Source organism: Nesoenas mayeri (genome assembly GCF_963082525.1).
Source record: "Nesoenas mayeri genome assembly, chromosome: 11".
NCBI classification, from domain to species: Eukaryota; Metazoa; Chordata; class Aves; order Columbiformes; family Columbidae; genus Nesoenas; species Nesoenas mayeri.
Window position 1 is genome coordinate 14,323,500 of NC_137563.1, and position 14,267 is coordinate 14,337,766.

General features: G+C 39.5%; 1 protein-coding gene across 2 annotated transcripts in view; it reads right to left on the reverse strand.

Moving 5' to 3' along the window:
- Positions 1-5,376: 5,376 nt before the first annotated feature.
- ALDH1A2 (aldehyde dehydrogenase 1 family member A2) overlaps positions 5,377-14,267 on the reverse strand; it is a gene marked incomplete at both ends in the record, with an annotated part of 52,529 nt that continues 43,638 nt past the window's right edge. For both annotated transcript variants that reach the window (XM_080351141.1, XM_080351142.1), the window contains 5 exons: positions 5,377-5,449; positions 9,113-9,187; positions 9,951-10,108; positions 10,555-10,719; positions 11,416-11,600. In XM_080351141.1, the coding sequence (XP_080207267.1) occupies positions 5,377-5,449; positions 9,113-9,187; positions 9,951-10,108; positions 10,555-10,719; positions 11,416-11,600 (656 nt within the window). The remainder of the gene's footprint in view (positions 5,450-9,112; positions 9,188-9,950; positions 10,109-10,554; positions 10,720-11,415; positions 11,601-14,267) is intronic.

The window sequence follows — 14,267 nt, forward strand, 5'->3', positions numbered from 1 at the left end:
CACAAACATTTCACAAGCACCCTTTTGGGTTACTTCAGCCTGCTGTGTGCACAGCCTCCTTGGCAACCTCTGCAGCTGGAGCTTTTCTTACAGTCTGTTGCTGTTGTGGTTGCACAATCCAGGTTTATTTGGCAAGTCTTGTCAAAAGACTCCAGGCAGATAAAAACACCTCAAAACCAACCTGGAACTGCAGAATTTGATGTTTAGGTACTAGTATTAAATGACAATACAAGGAAAGACTACAGGAATGTGCTGAGGAATGTAACAGTAACATAGATTTCAGGCATATTGCCCCAGCAGATGTCCCAGCCTTCCTGGGCTTTGGAGATTTAAGGGCATTACAGCTGATGGCAAGGGCCCCCCCATAATGTGTTTGTAAATTTCACCCAAAATCGGAGGAAATACTGTTCCCTGGAGTGCCTCCTGGCACTGCAGGCACAGCCAAAAGTGTATGTGCTGTGCATAGTACAGGACAGCCTCTCCTGTTTGACAAAACTCATCCTAGAACCCCATGAAAAGTACCAGTGCAAATGCTCCCCGCAGAGAAGCAGTGAGTCCCTCTTTCCAGTAGCGGCCTGAGTGGATTTAAATTTGTTGAAATCAGCAAGAAATAGTTGTGGTCTTTGTGGTGCAGCTGGGCTCTGGAGTACCTGTGCTGGGGGGAAGAGATTGGCTTTAGTGAGGGTTCAGGATTTAGACTCAGCTGGCTGAACTGTTTTAGGATTAACCATTCTTATTAACCAGGGGCATGTAGATGTGCTTTTTCTCCCCCTCTAACAGGGGGATTAGGGACATTATACAACAGTTGTGGTGACTTACTCCAGTTGTACCAAGAGGTAAGTCACCCTTCTGGCTCTACTCAATCTTTGGGACAGATTCTCAGTCATATGTGTGTGTGCAGCCTCTAGGCCTCAGTCTTAGATAACAAAGCACCTGGCGCTGAGCACTACCCCAGTGTAGCAGCTGTGGCTACACAGCTTAACCTGCTCTTCCCTGCTGAAATGACTGAACTTGCACTGCAGCCAGCTGCAATAATCTATTGCTTGTGTTAACCTTGAATTCCAGTGTGTCAGTTCTGATCCTCTGAGAAAAATTAGGCAAGTGCTTATTGAAACCAGCATCCCAGCACTTCACATTGTGCTGCGTGGAAGAGGAAAGTGGGACCCTAAGCCCTAGTAGCATTTCTAGCCATACTTTAGTCACATGAAATTATACCACTTCTCTCACATCAGCCTAATCTGTCCTTATAATTGGGCCAACTTCACGCTGAAGTCTCCCACTTTGCTTCAGAAGTTCCTGAGCTTTCTGGCTGAGCCACACATAGTTCCCTGATACCTTTGCAGTGTCAGTGGACACAGAAGATACAGTGTAGGTACAGAAAGAACTAAGCAAATAATGAGGACAGAAGATGTGTTTTATGCAGCTGTAGTCTAATGTGGAGAGAAAAGTCTGAATGGGTTGGGAATGCTGATGGCATCTAATAGCCAGAGAGACTTTTGCTGCTTCCTGATAGATATAGCACTGTGAATATCAGTCATTGTGGTATGAAGTTGTTATGAGAAAAATAACTTCCTGTGTTGATGGACTTGGCATGCAGCAAATGGAGATGTATGGATGCAAATGTAAGGTGGCTGTAAAGGAAGCTCTCCAGAGCTCTAGGTGTGACCATGCAGAGAGCCATAAGTAAACAGTACAGTGTATCACTTGTCTTTGACTTCCTCTCTAGATGAACTAATGCCCTGAAGTCAGTGTTACTATGGGTTCTCTTTTCTACAGTACAGAACAGAGAAATAAGAGGGCACTGTAACACGGTGCCTCTGCGTGTGCAAGGCAAGCTTTTTCATCCTGGCCTCTGTGGGGTGAAAGGGAAAGAGTGTTCTTTGTAGCAGGGCACCAATGAATGTATGAATGCTGGTCAAGTATCAATATCCATTGCTCTGTCTGAAGGCCACAGAACTGAAAATCTTTTTGCTTTTTTTCACATCCTTTTCCCAGAGAAATGCACTATAATTTCCAAACTCTCCCTTTACAATATCTGTATCTACATTTATTGATACATATATTTTCATTGGCTGGGGCTCCACAGAATGCTTATTTACTATGGACTGAACTTTACTGGTTTCATTAGATGATAACACTCCTTGTTTTCAAGTGGTTTCCAGAACAACCTTCCTTCATTTTGCTTTCAGAAAAGCATTCCGTTGCTTGTGTCTGTGTGACTGCTTGGAGGGGTGAGACAGGCTGCAAGCAGTTCAGAGAGATGGAGAATAAGGAAAGTCCTAATTGTCCACTCACAGACTCATGACAGAGTGTTGTGCATGTCACTAATTAAATAGAAATGAAACTCTGCCTAACGTATTCCTGATATCCCAGACTTTCAGGAACAGTACTCCTTTCTGAGAATGCAATTTCACTCCTATTATTAAGTTTTATTCTCTTTTATCCCATCTGTTTTAGTCAAGTTACTTTGTCTATTGTGGTTGCCTGTAGAGTGTTGATTAAACCAGCAGTATTATTCTGTGACACTGAGGTATAACAATTGCTTGCCATACAATGAAGTAACTTGGCCTTATTAACTGAGTAGTTACTCTGTCTAAATAGGCACAGTTTCAAAAGAGGAATGCTGTTCCCAGCTATGAAAGTAACCCTGGAATAAAGGGATTGCTTGAGGGAGAGTTGTGTACTACCTGGCCATATGAATTTTACTGGCCATCAACATTTAGTCTGTCTTTTTCTCCTGTTTTAGCATTTTGAAATTAAAGGCAAGTAGAAAAATCACTCCATAAAAGATCTGAGTGTTAATTTAATCATCTCTGGGACTCATCTACTAGAGAAAAAATAGGCGTAATGATTTTGTAAAACATTATCCCAAACTCAAGCTGTGATGCAGCAGTTTGCAAGGGTGCCCCACTGGTTCTGATGATTTCAGACCTTCCCCAATAGCTAAACTTTATGACCATGAGGGTGAGGATGAACTTTGGCTATGACCTAGATCTGCAATTCACAAGTGCTTTTCATACAGCTGCAATAATATTGCAGAAAATGTAATTGGCCTTTTACTTCATTCACTTTTGCAAATGAAAATAAAGCTACTGTGAGAGCAAATCTTTTGCTAACAAAATATTTTTTTAAATATTTTTATAGCTCTGTCAACAATAAAGGAGTCTCACAGTCTAAAGTCTTTCTCTAAACCTTTTTAATGGAAAAAAACTTCATAGAAAATATCCTTTTACTTTTTAATAACATATAACTATATACATGATTAAAAACTGTAACAAAAAGCTGCAGGGACTGGAAAAATGTTTTGTTGGATCCATGCAAATGGTACATTTAAAAAAGGATTTCACAAATCCATGTACATCAAATGGAGCTGCAGTGACAGGGTTGAAAAAAATGGCAACTCTACATTATTTACCTGAATGTACTCGGAATAAAGCACAGACATACGAAATACACAAAAAGAATACAAAAGGGTACACGGTGTAAATGCTGTTAGCACAGAAAGTTTCTTTTTTAAGTAAATAGGAGAAAAGAAGTAAAATCTCCTTTTTCATATTTTATATTGCAGTTTAAAACATAACTAATCTCTTATTTGCTGTATTTAATTTTTCTTCATTGACATACACTACAGTAGAAGTACCTGGCATTTGCATTTAACAACTCAGGAATATTTTGATTCATCTCTGTGTCTGTGAATGTACTGTCATTTCTGAATAACATGATGTATACATATTGCTTTAAAAACACATACACAGTTGGACATGAGTTAGATATACAAAATATTGAGGGCCACCACACTACAAAGTGCTGGATACTCTTGTCCTGATCCAGCAACTTCACACACAACTTCAAATCTAAGAGGAATTCCTCGGAGAGTAAAGGAAGTTCAGAATGTGTAGAAATGATTTGCTGATCAGGTCTGGAGTTTTCAATGGTTCACAGCATGGACTCTGCAGCTTGGAACGCTGTTACACCTGAGGCCATAACTCTGTCCTGACAGCCCAGATAATGTAGCTACACGGTGTAGATGATTTACTGTAGTTTTAAAATAAATTTTCTTAATTCTAAGTTAAAACATAAAGTGAAACCTCTTTAAAAAAAGTCTGGGGAATCGGTGAGCTCTGCAGCTGGAAAGAAGAAAGAAATGGTGTTTAGTTTGCTAGTTACACATTGGAAGAGATTCTGTAGGCAGCAGGTAATAATGTGACAGGTTTTAAACACCTCACTTCTAAAAGAACTTGCTCATATTTTTGTCCTGGGCCAGAAAAAGAACAGACATAGTTGGAAAGTCAGTGCCAGCCGTTAAGCTCACCTGGGGCTCACAAGCACGGTAAGGATGGCAAGCCAGCATTTAGTAAGAAAATTAACTCAAGCTTACTTCTTGTCAAGTGGGCTTTTGCTGGGTTCTTCCTGCTGTAATGAATACATAATAATTCCCAGTGTAATCACAGGCAGTTTAATAGCATACAAATAAGTGAGGTCTGCATGTGCGTATACTGGTTTAAAAAAAGAAAGAAGGTGAAAACAACAACAGTAACAACGACGACAAAACTAGACAAGCAGTGAAAGCTGATATATTCTGTGAAGTCTTGGAATCTGTTCCTGTTCTCCTTAACACCCTCCCACCCTGTCTGACCATGCTCTTTTGGCAGGCAGGTAAAACCCTTCAAGTTCCTGGAAGTGAGGGAGGATTTTTGCTTATAGCGAGACATAAACTAATTATGAAAAGAAGCTTTGAAAACCAAATTACCTTGCTCAAAAAAGCCAAATCTCACTGATAAGTATTTGGATTTCATTGCCAATATAATGGTTTAATTCCCTCTCCAGTTTGACCTCTTTATGTGAGCATGCTAATTGGAAAGTTGCCAGTATACCAGCTTTGGGCTTGTTACAGTTCAGAGTCTTTTATTTTTTAAGAACATCAATGATAATTTTTTATGTTGTCCATTGCTAGCATTTTGGGTAAAATCTGGCTTGTAAAGCCCTAATTGAAACTAGAATGTAAGTACAAGCAGGTCTGTTTGAGAAGGCAGCCTGAAAGCATTAAGACTTTGTTTAAAGAAGAGATAAATGTGTGTGTGCATGCATTTGCATTTAACAGTTTTATAGCTAGAACCGTTATTAAATGATGCCCAATACCAATTTTATCTCTTGTTATGATTTGTTTCATAAGATGTAACAATTCTCAGGAGAGTTTTATGAAAACATGCAGAGTTGCTTTGCATTACGCTTGGAGTTATGTGCCCAGTATATATGTTGCAACTTAATTTCTTAAATATATATTGTGTAACACTTTGATTCCTGAGTGCTGATCTCCATAAGGATTAGAGAGGGTGGCATCATGTGCTCTTCTGCACAACGTGGTCCTTTATCATTTTAGGAGTTCTTCTGAGGGATCTTTATTGTCACAGTTTTAACTTCAGAGTATTCTCTCAATCCACATTCACCCCTAAAAAAAACAAATTGCAGCATCAGCTTACACCAAACGTGAATCCTTTATTGAGCAAAAACCTGCAAAGTGATTCCTTGTTAAAATGAAGCTCTTACAGACATTTGTTAAATTATCTCCACGCCTGAAACACACACAATACTGCTCCCTTACGTTAAAATCTAAAAAGCACTGACTTGCACATCATGTCAGCATGTTCACTATTTGACAGTGCCTTCCCTCTGGATCCCCTGTGCAGAATCTCATGCCAACTGTACCATGAAGAATATTTCAGGGGAATTCCTCAGAACCTCCTTCTAATAAGAGTTGTTTTCAGAATGGAGTGAGGGGCCACTGTTCAAAGCCATTAAACCCCTCTGCATGCCTCTGGTGTTGCGCAGTCTACTTTGTATTTACCACTGCACTGTAAATTTTACACAAAATATAACGCTGATGGAGGAACTCCTGTAACTTTCCATGGAAAGTCAATTCATTTGGGCAGAAATATCAGTATTTAGCAGGCCAGTTCACTCCACCTGCAGTTTTGAAAACTTGGTGAGCCTTACATGTGATATAGTGGTTGATATTTAACTCAGGCTGATCATTCAGTGGGCATTTTAAGGTTTACCAGACTCTAAGTACATGCAAGGAAATACATTAATAAAGATTTTTTTGACATGTGAAAGGTTCCTGTTGGTTTGGACCACACCACCACCAGAAAGACCAAAAACTGTAGCTATTTATCAGCCTGAGCTGAGCCCCAGAACCATTCCCTTACGGCTCAGGGGAAGGTGCCACTGGGAGCTGAATGGAGCCCAGTAACTAACGCTGGTGAGTTGCTCTGGGTGGAAGAAGTTCCTGCTTGATTCCACAGGGCTGCGCTGGGCTCCAGGCACCTCTTGGACACATTTTTGCAAGTCAATAGATCACCTAGACAACAGAGTATCCAGTGCCTTTATGTATGTTCTAGATGCCAGTTGGTTTCTTATCTTGGTCTGGCAAACAAAATTAGATCTATTTATTGTCTGTTTCTTCAGCTGAAGGCTTCACGGCCTTACGCGTTTTGTATTCTGGTCAAAAGTTTGGAAGTGGACAACTGTGATGATTCTAAGGCAAATATTTTTCAAAAGTTAAAAAGTTGTTATTGTGGAATAGGAAGATGGATTCTTCCAGACATGTAGAGCAGAAGAGCCACTGAATGTTCAGTTAAAGAGCTCACTTGTCCCCACAGCTTAATAAAGGGCTGTAAGGAACAATAACATCCTGTTCTATGGCCACTTTGGGTCCTCTTGGATTGCAGTCTGGTATCAGGGTGAAGACAAGGGTTGTGTCTGTTAAAAGGAAAGGGCCCATGGGTCACGTTTGCATGATGCTGTCTCTTGGTTGTGTAGGTGTGAGGGAAGGGGAGCAAATTGTTCTTCAAAAAGAAATATTACGTACTCTCTTCCCTCAATCCAAGAGAAAAAATAAAAGGAAAAGAACTATAGCTCTAAGCCATTCTCCTGCTTGCTTTTCTTTTGGGGAATGCAACTATGCACCGCTGTATCTCAGAGCTATCCAGACCATAATCATTCCTATGACATTAAAGGATATCTCTGAAGTAGAATGGCACCTCCTTCTCTTGAAGACATTTGGACAGAGAGCAGAATTTTTGGGGATTCTGTCTAATATAAAACACCACATGTGGCTATCTGGGATGAGTCACCTGATTTTTAGTTACAGGAGTTATATATTTATACCACTCAGGTAGTGATAAAAAGCTTTAGAGAAGTGTAAATGTAACAAAAAAAATTTCCCTCTTTTAGACTCTTTAAAGAATACGAGATTATTATAAGTAGCTTTAATGTAAACAGAAATCAGTTGTATTGTGCACATGAGTTCTGGTTCTCTACTGCACATACCCTGCTACATTTTGTGGGAGTCTAAAAAGAGTATAGCAGATCTCAACTTTCTATGCTCATTTTTTTCCCCATGTGTGATAAAAATCTGTGCATTTAAATGCAGGAACAAAACAAGTCCCAGATAACAGAGTGCTAGCACAAACGGTACAATTATGATCTAGCTGTAACATAGTATTAGCTTAGCAATGACACGCATATGTATGGACACTTTCCCTTCTTTATTTTTTGGTACTTTAATTGCCTGATTCAATATTATTTGTGCTGTAAAATGTCCTAAAAACAGGGATCTAAGAAAGCACAACATTTTAATAAAAAGTATGCAGATATTAGTGGAAGCAGGGAGGAGGTGAATTAGGAAGTGATATCTGGCAAAAGAGGTTCTGAAAGGAGTAGAATAATGACTCATAAGTAGGTTTTCAGGCATCTTTGTGAGACAGAGATTATTGCCATTCCAAACATGTATTGTTTATGGTTAATATTTTCAAAGCCGTAGATGGGAATCAAATGTACAACTACCATAGACTTTTCCATGGGAGCTGGGGTGCTGCCTGGTTTCCCCCCCTTTCCAAAACTCTATGGTATCAATATGTGAATATTTTGCTTGCTCAGCTAACTTGCCTGAAGTCAGTGGGGTCACTCTTGGGTGTCAAGTTACTCATATGCTCTATCGAGCTTAGTAGTTTAAGAATATTTTCACAATGATAAGAGTTAGATGAGCTGACATATTTATGCCAGTGTGAGATCACCTCATAACTCACGAATGTGGAGAACAGTATGAATGTGTTATTCAAAGTACTCCCTAATGAGGGAAAATATTTCAGACTACACAGAGCTGATTTTATAGATCAAGTTGTATACTTCCACATATTTAAAGTTTTAAAGAGTTTGACCTTACTTTAGTTTTACTGCTGGGTTTGCCATTAGCCATAAGCTATTTTGAAAGCTTAGGTGACACATATCTGGTATACATGCCTCCTGCACAGAAATTAATTGAATCCTGTGTACGCGTAACCAATCTGGGGCTGATGCAATTGCTAAACTTCCCTGTGATTGTAATGAGAATTAAAAACTGGTACAACTTTAAATTAGGTACATGGGACAGTATTTGAGTGTAGAGCTCCATTTCAAAATATTTGGCACTTGGTTCTAAATGGAATAAGAAAAGTCAGAAAGCTTTGTAATGGAAGGTGATTTTTGAAAGGGATGTAAGCACATTTGTCTGTCCTTCTCTAGGTCTGATTTCATTTAACATTGTTCATAAATCTGGAAGAAATAGATAACATTCTAATAAAATTCAGATGCACCTATATTCATAAATGTAGGAAAAAGTCAAGAAAAGAAAAAATAGCAAGAGAGGTAAAATATATGGCAAAACAACTCTGAAACAAGTACACCAAACCAGTCAACAAGCACACAGCAGTACCAAAAAGAGAATCTCTCTGTAAAAGTGCTGGTTAAGATGGCAAAGAAAAACTGACAGAAAACATAGGTTTCAAGTTCAGAAAAAGACTCTGAAATTTTCAGTTCCTTTCATAATAAGTAGTTCCAGTAACTTGTATTTCTATGTCAAAAAAACCCAAAAACAAACAAACAAACAAAAAATAATTAAAATGGTCTTACATGTAAATCAGTTGCATTTAGAACCGATTGTCAATCATCTTATATTACGCCCTGATCCTCAGATGGGAATATTTTCTAATCTTAATTTGCATGGAAGGATTCACTAATGTTTATTAAGTTCTAGAACTGAAAAGAGTTTAGAAGACAGCAGTGGAATACTTACATCTCTCTCCCATTGCCAGACATTTTGAATCCTCCGAAAGGACTTTGGGCATTTAAGGCGTTGTAGCAATTTATCCTGTAACAGGAAGAGGCATTAAATCCAACTGCGCTGTCGGAGAGACCTTTGGAGAACTCAGGGAGAAGCTGACACTTGTGGAGCTAAGGACACTGTATAACTCTGAGTAATAACAAACTTGTCTCATGTTGAAAGGAAATGAGGGATTTATGCCACAAAAACAACATTCTGCTCCTTGCTCATCAGGAGAATGGGATTTGGCCTGTGAGGGCTGGAGGAGGGCACCAAACACTTGTACACAGTTTCAGTAATGAACTGTTAATCTGCTGACAAACCTCAGTGCCAGTTTATAACACAAGAGCTATTAGATGTGAATTTGTCCTTTTTCTCCCTGATTTCTCTTGGATCTTTAGTTTAAAGAGGCTTGATATACCAAATTGCAGGCTATTAAACTCTAAAAGTGGCATTACCCAAGGACTAAAGAGGTGTCCCCTCAGTTCCTTAGTGTTGTAGGAAGTACGTGATTCTTTGTGTGTTTAGCAGAAACCTCCCAGGATCCGCCTGTCCCACAGAAAGGATGGCTCGTACTCTGCTTGCTTTGTTGGCAGCGCTGCCCAAAGCGCTCACCACTTTTCAACAGTTCACCCGCAGTGAGCAGTGACACCACCGCCCTGCAGCTGTTCCCTATCATGGTTAGCGATTCACCACTAGGATGGCCTAGATAAACATTTTTCAGACAGAGGGTGCAAAACTGAGATGCCATAATGATAGTGAGTCGAACTCTTTATCTCCAAGAGCCGGAGTGTGATAACTTCTGCCTTACCAGACTGTCCCAGCCTGCATTGCTGAAGAGACTGTCAGGGCCTTATTTATGTCATTTGTGAAGACAGCAGCTACCAGCCCAAAATCAGAATTGTTGGCTCTCTCTATAACTTCATCCATGGTTTTAAATCTCAGTATTTCTTGAACAGGTCCAAAAATCTGCAAGAAAGATCAATCATTAATTAATAAACCAACCCGCTCAGAGGCATTTTATTCCTCTTCTATTCTGTTTTAATTGTCTTCTCCTATTGTACTCTTTACAAATTACTACAGCGAAGTTTAATAGCGATACTAGCTGTCTGTAAAACTGCATGAATTTCCCAAAGCATTTGACTCAGTGGAATTCATCAATTCTTCCCTTATCTCTTCTTTGAGGTCTGAGACTTTAAAGCCAATGGTAAAAATTGAACTTCTTTACCCAGCTGATGTTGCTGTGTGCATAACGAGTTCTGAAAAGATTTTCTTTCTTTTTTTAATTTTTTTTTTTTTTTTGAGATAGTGGTATTTTTAACTCTAAACCTGTTGTCCCAGGAAGAAAACAAAAGAAAAAATAATAATGTCTAGGACATTCTAAAATGATCTTGCCCGTGTATGTGTGTGGATACCTCCTCCTTGGCAATCCGCATGTCATCTGTTACATTGGAAAACACGGTGGGTTCAATGAAGAAGCCCTTTCTTCCTAGCCCTTTACCCCCACATTCAAGTTTTGCTCCTTCAGTAATGCCACTTTGAATCAGTTCCAAGATCTTGTTGTATTGTTTTTTATCAATCTGAAAGAGAGAAGCAGTCATTTGACTTGCAGATCATGCACTTGACAATCAAATCAAAATTGTTTTTTAGGCAGGTTGTGTCCCCGTGAGTAGATGCACGCTGATGTTCACTGCTCTTTGGGCTGGAGATGCCAAAGATCTACAAATAGCTGCTGACTGTAACCTATGGCTCAGTCATGTGTCACCTTATGTATGTGGCTAAGCTAGCTGGTTTTAAGTACAAAGTAAATAATTATTCTTTGTCGCAGGTTAAATTCCTGAAAATGGTATAAGCCCAACTGGTTTTAGTGGCAGGAACATTTTCTGAAGACCTATTTCTAATCCTGCCTCTTTTGCTTAGAATTCCTATTTCTCTAGTGGTGTACTAGCACAGTTATAATTGTAGACAATTCTTGAAAGTGCTTACAGAGACTTTTGAGAGCTTCTCACAGTTTAGAGCTGTATCTTGGGGGCTGAAGATCAGAATCTTGCTGTTAAAGCTGGGAGGCAAACTTAGTTAAGATGAGAGTTCTTACTTAACAAGAAACACCTCTGAGCTGCACAGATTATCTCCTCCTTTAGAATTTTAATCTTGAAAGCATTTATCATGTCAGCTGCCCTGGACTGTGAGTGAGTACTCACTGACCTCTGTCCTAATAGAAGTCAAACACTTCCAGCCACTTTCTGGGCTGCAGAGCCAAAGCACTGTTCCTGTACCTGTGGACCTTGTTCCGTAGTTGGGTCAAAAGGACTACCCACTACTCTCCTCTTTGCACGTTCTACGCTTCTTCTAACAAACTCTTCATAGATTGATTCTTCCACATAAATCCGTGAGCCTGCAGTGCAGCATTGACCTTGATTGAAGAAGACCCCTTGGTGAGCTTGTTCCACAGCATAGTCCACTAAAAAACCAAGACAGCAAATGTTACTCTGGAACATCACAGACACATCTGCTATTGCACCAGTGTCGTGTATTCCATAGTGCCATATTTCTAAAACTTAAAAGCAGAAGTAGGATTTGGTTTAACAAACAACAACAGAACAGCAACCAAATCAAAACATACTGTTGTTGTGTTAGGTCATAAAGGAAGATTATTTGTTTCATTTTGTGTCATAATTCCTGTGAAAATACAGAGTTTTAAAATATGTCTGAAGTTGATTTTTTTCCCCATTTATTCCGCCCTGAATGCAGCTATACTGGAGAGATATTAGGAGTGTTAACAACTGTTTCAGAAACACTAGATTGCAAGGGACCACTTGGGACTTCAGGCATCGTCTCTGTAATGAAGGGTCCATACGTAATACATTCCACATGCCCTCTCGTGACACAAGCCACAAAATATTTCTTAATATCCCACTGCAAAAATTAAATCAAGACAGTGCTTTAGCAGTCTATAGGAGTAGGGTATGCAAGAACAACTTCACCAATGTCTTATATGCCAGCAACATGTAATTTATCAGCTAAAACTGTTAAGAGACCCTAGTAAATGGATTGTGCCCCACATTATAGAAATCCATCTGACTGGGTTCAGTAGAGGAGGAGAAAATTTGTCTGCGATACGAAGTTTGCACTTGATTTAATACTGCATGTGTGAGAATCCAGCCAACCAAGGGCTTGAAAAAATTTGACTTGGATAATGTCAAGACCCATCTTTCCCAAAAAGCCAGATTATTCTTCTGCAAGACAGAAAATGTCTTTTTGGCCTATACAGATGATGGCTATGGCTTTAAAAATAAAGGCCAATTATAGAACAAGCAACCATTGATTTCTACTGTTAACTTCCTTGGAGGTACAACTAACACATCCTCTATCTAGGCAGGAGAGGGGGTCCTGTCATATTTAGACATTCCGAGCTAAATTTTCCCATTAGCTGTAATAGCTGACTAGACAAGAATATTGAATTAATCATTAAAAAGTGATGCCCCATGGCACTGTAATACGCTTGTTACCAGTTGTAGCAGTTTGGAACATTGCTTGAAGTGTAATATTTTATAGAATAAACAAAGCAACAGTGCTTTATTTTAAGCACATCCTAGACAACTCCCATCTAACAGAAAGGTCTTATTCTGCCCTCAGTGTGGTCTTAAAAAAAATTACATAGGGTGTTCCCTGGACCACATTCAAATTTTCCCAAGCAGCTCTGTGGAGACTGAACACACTAGTGGATAGAACTGATTAACTGATGTTTCTTCCTCTATTGTTAACACAGTTTTTCACCATGTGGGGCTCTAACCATTCTTCTCTGGTTTTCGGTGCATTGAACTTTCAACAGCTTTGTCATGCTTTCTGCTAACTTTTGGCACATGGTGTTCCTCAAGCAGAACAAACAGCTCCTTTGGAATGGTGAGCGAATTGTCTGCTGTTCTTCAATAACCAGGACTTTGAAGTCTGAATCTTAGGTCGAGTGCTGGTAGTTGTAATTATGGGAAGACCAGAGAGCTTTAGTATGATGTACTGTGGAACAGACAGTCCTGAAGAAGACTGTGCTCGCCTCTATGCCCTATTATTCCCTCATCGCCTGCAGCTTCTCCTCAGGTCCTCAACTGTATTTGGCACGTACAGCAAGTCACAGATCACGTACAGCTATGGGTAGCATCTGGGAGCATTTGTCCCCCGTCCCCTGTGCAAGGTCGTAACACAGACCTGCCCCAGCATGACTCTACTAGAAGTGTTCAGGTGATCCAGCTTGAATTAGTAGGTTAGGGACATTTGAGATGTGCTGATTTCAGGTGAGAGATGGAGATGAGTAACTGGGGTAGAAAGCTGTAAGTAACATCTGCATCTGACTCTAGCTGGGAGGAGCCTTTTTAGCTTACCAGGATGACTGTGGCTGTAATTTAGACCTCAACTTTGTAACATTTCTATGTAGAAAAGCTCCCAAAAGTTCCCAAGCTTTCCATGGTCTTTCAGTTATTAGTAACTTTTGAAAATGAATACATGACTGTGAGCAACTCCTGCAATTCATGCTATTCAGAATCATTCTTCTATTCACTTTCCCCTTTTAAATTAAAAGACTAAATCCTTATCTGTCTATTTATTTGGGTTACGAAGTTCTCAGAAAATGCATTGAGTACAGTGTGCCTATGCTTCAGCCTGAAACAATCGCTCAAAGCAAGGTGTGAACTGTCCCATTCATCTTAATCGGGTGTGAACTTCAAAACCTCCTGCTGACAATTTAGATATCAACATTTTTAACTATTTCATTGCTGATAGTTCAGCAGAAACTTCCAGTTTGTGTTTTTATCCTATCCTAAACCGCTGTCCTGTACCTTCTCAGTTGCCAAAAATCTCAGCTACACAACATCATCCAGCTGCCAAAATCTTCAGCTCTCTGCTGAAGTGGCAATGAGGATGTTTCAATACACAGTTCTTAAATTGTGGAAATTTAAAAAATGGATTTTATAGCTACTGTCAGAATGCCTTAGCAAAGGAATACTGCACTGACTAGATTAGCAACTCAAGTATAAATTAAAGCCCACCCTTCTTATAATTGCTGTGAAGCAAAAAACCTCACAGAATTTCCAAATTTAAAGCACTAAACTACCTTGCTGCAATTTAGGATGACAAA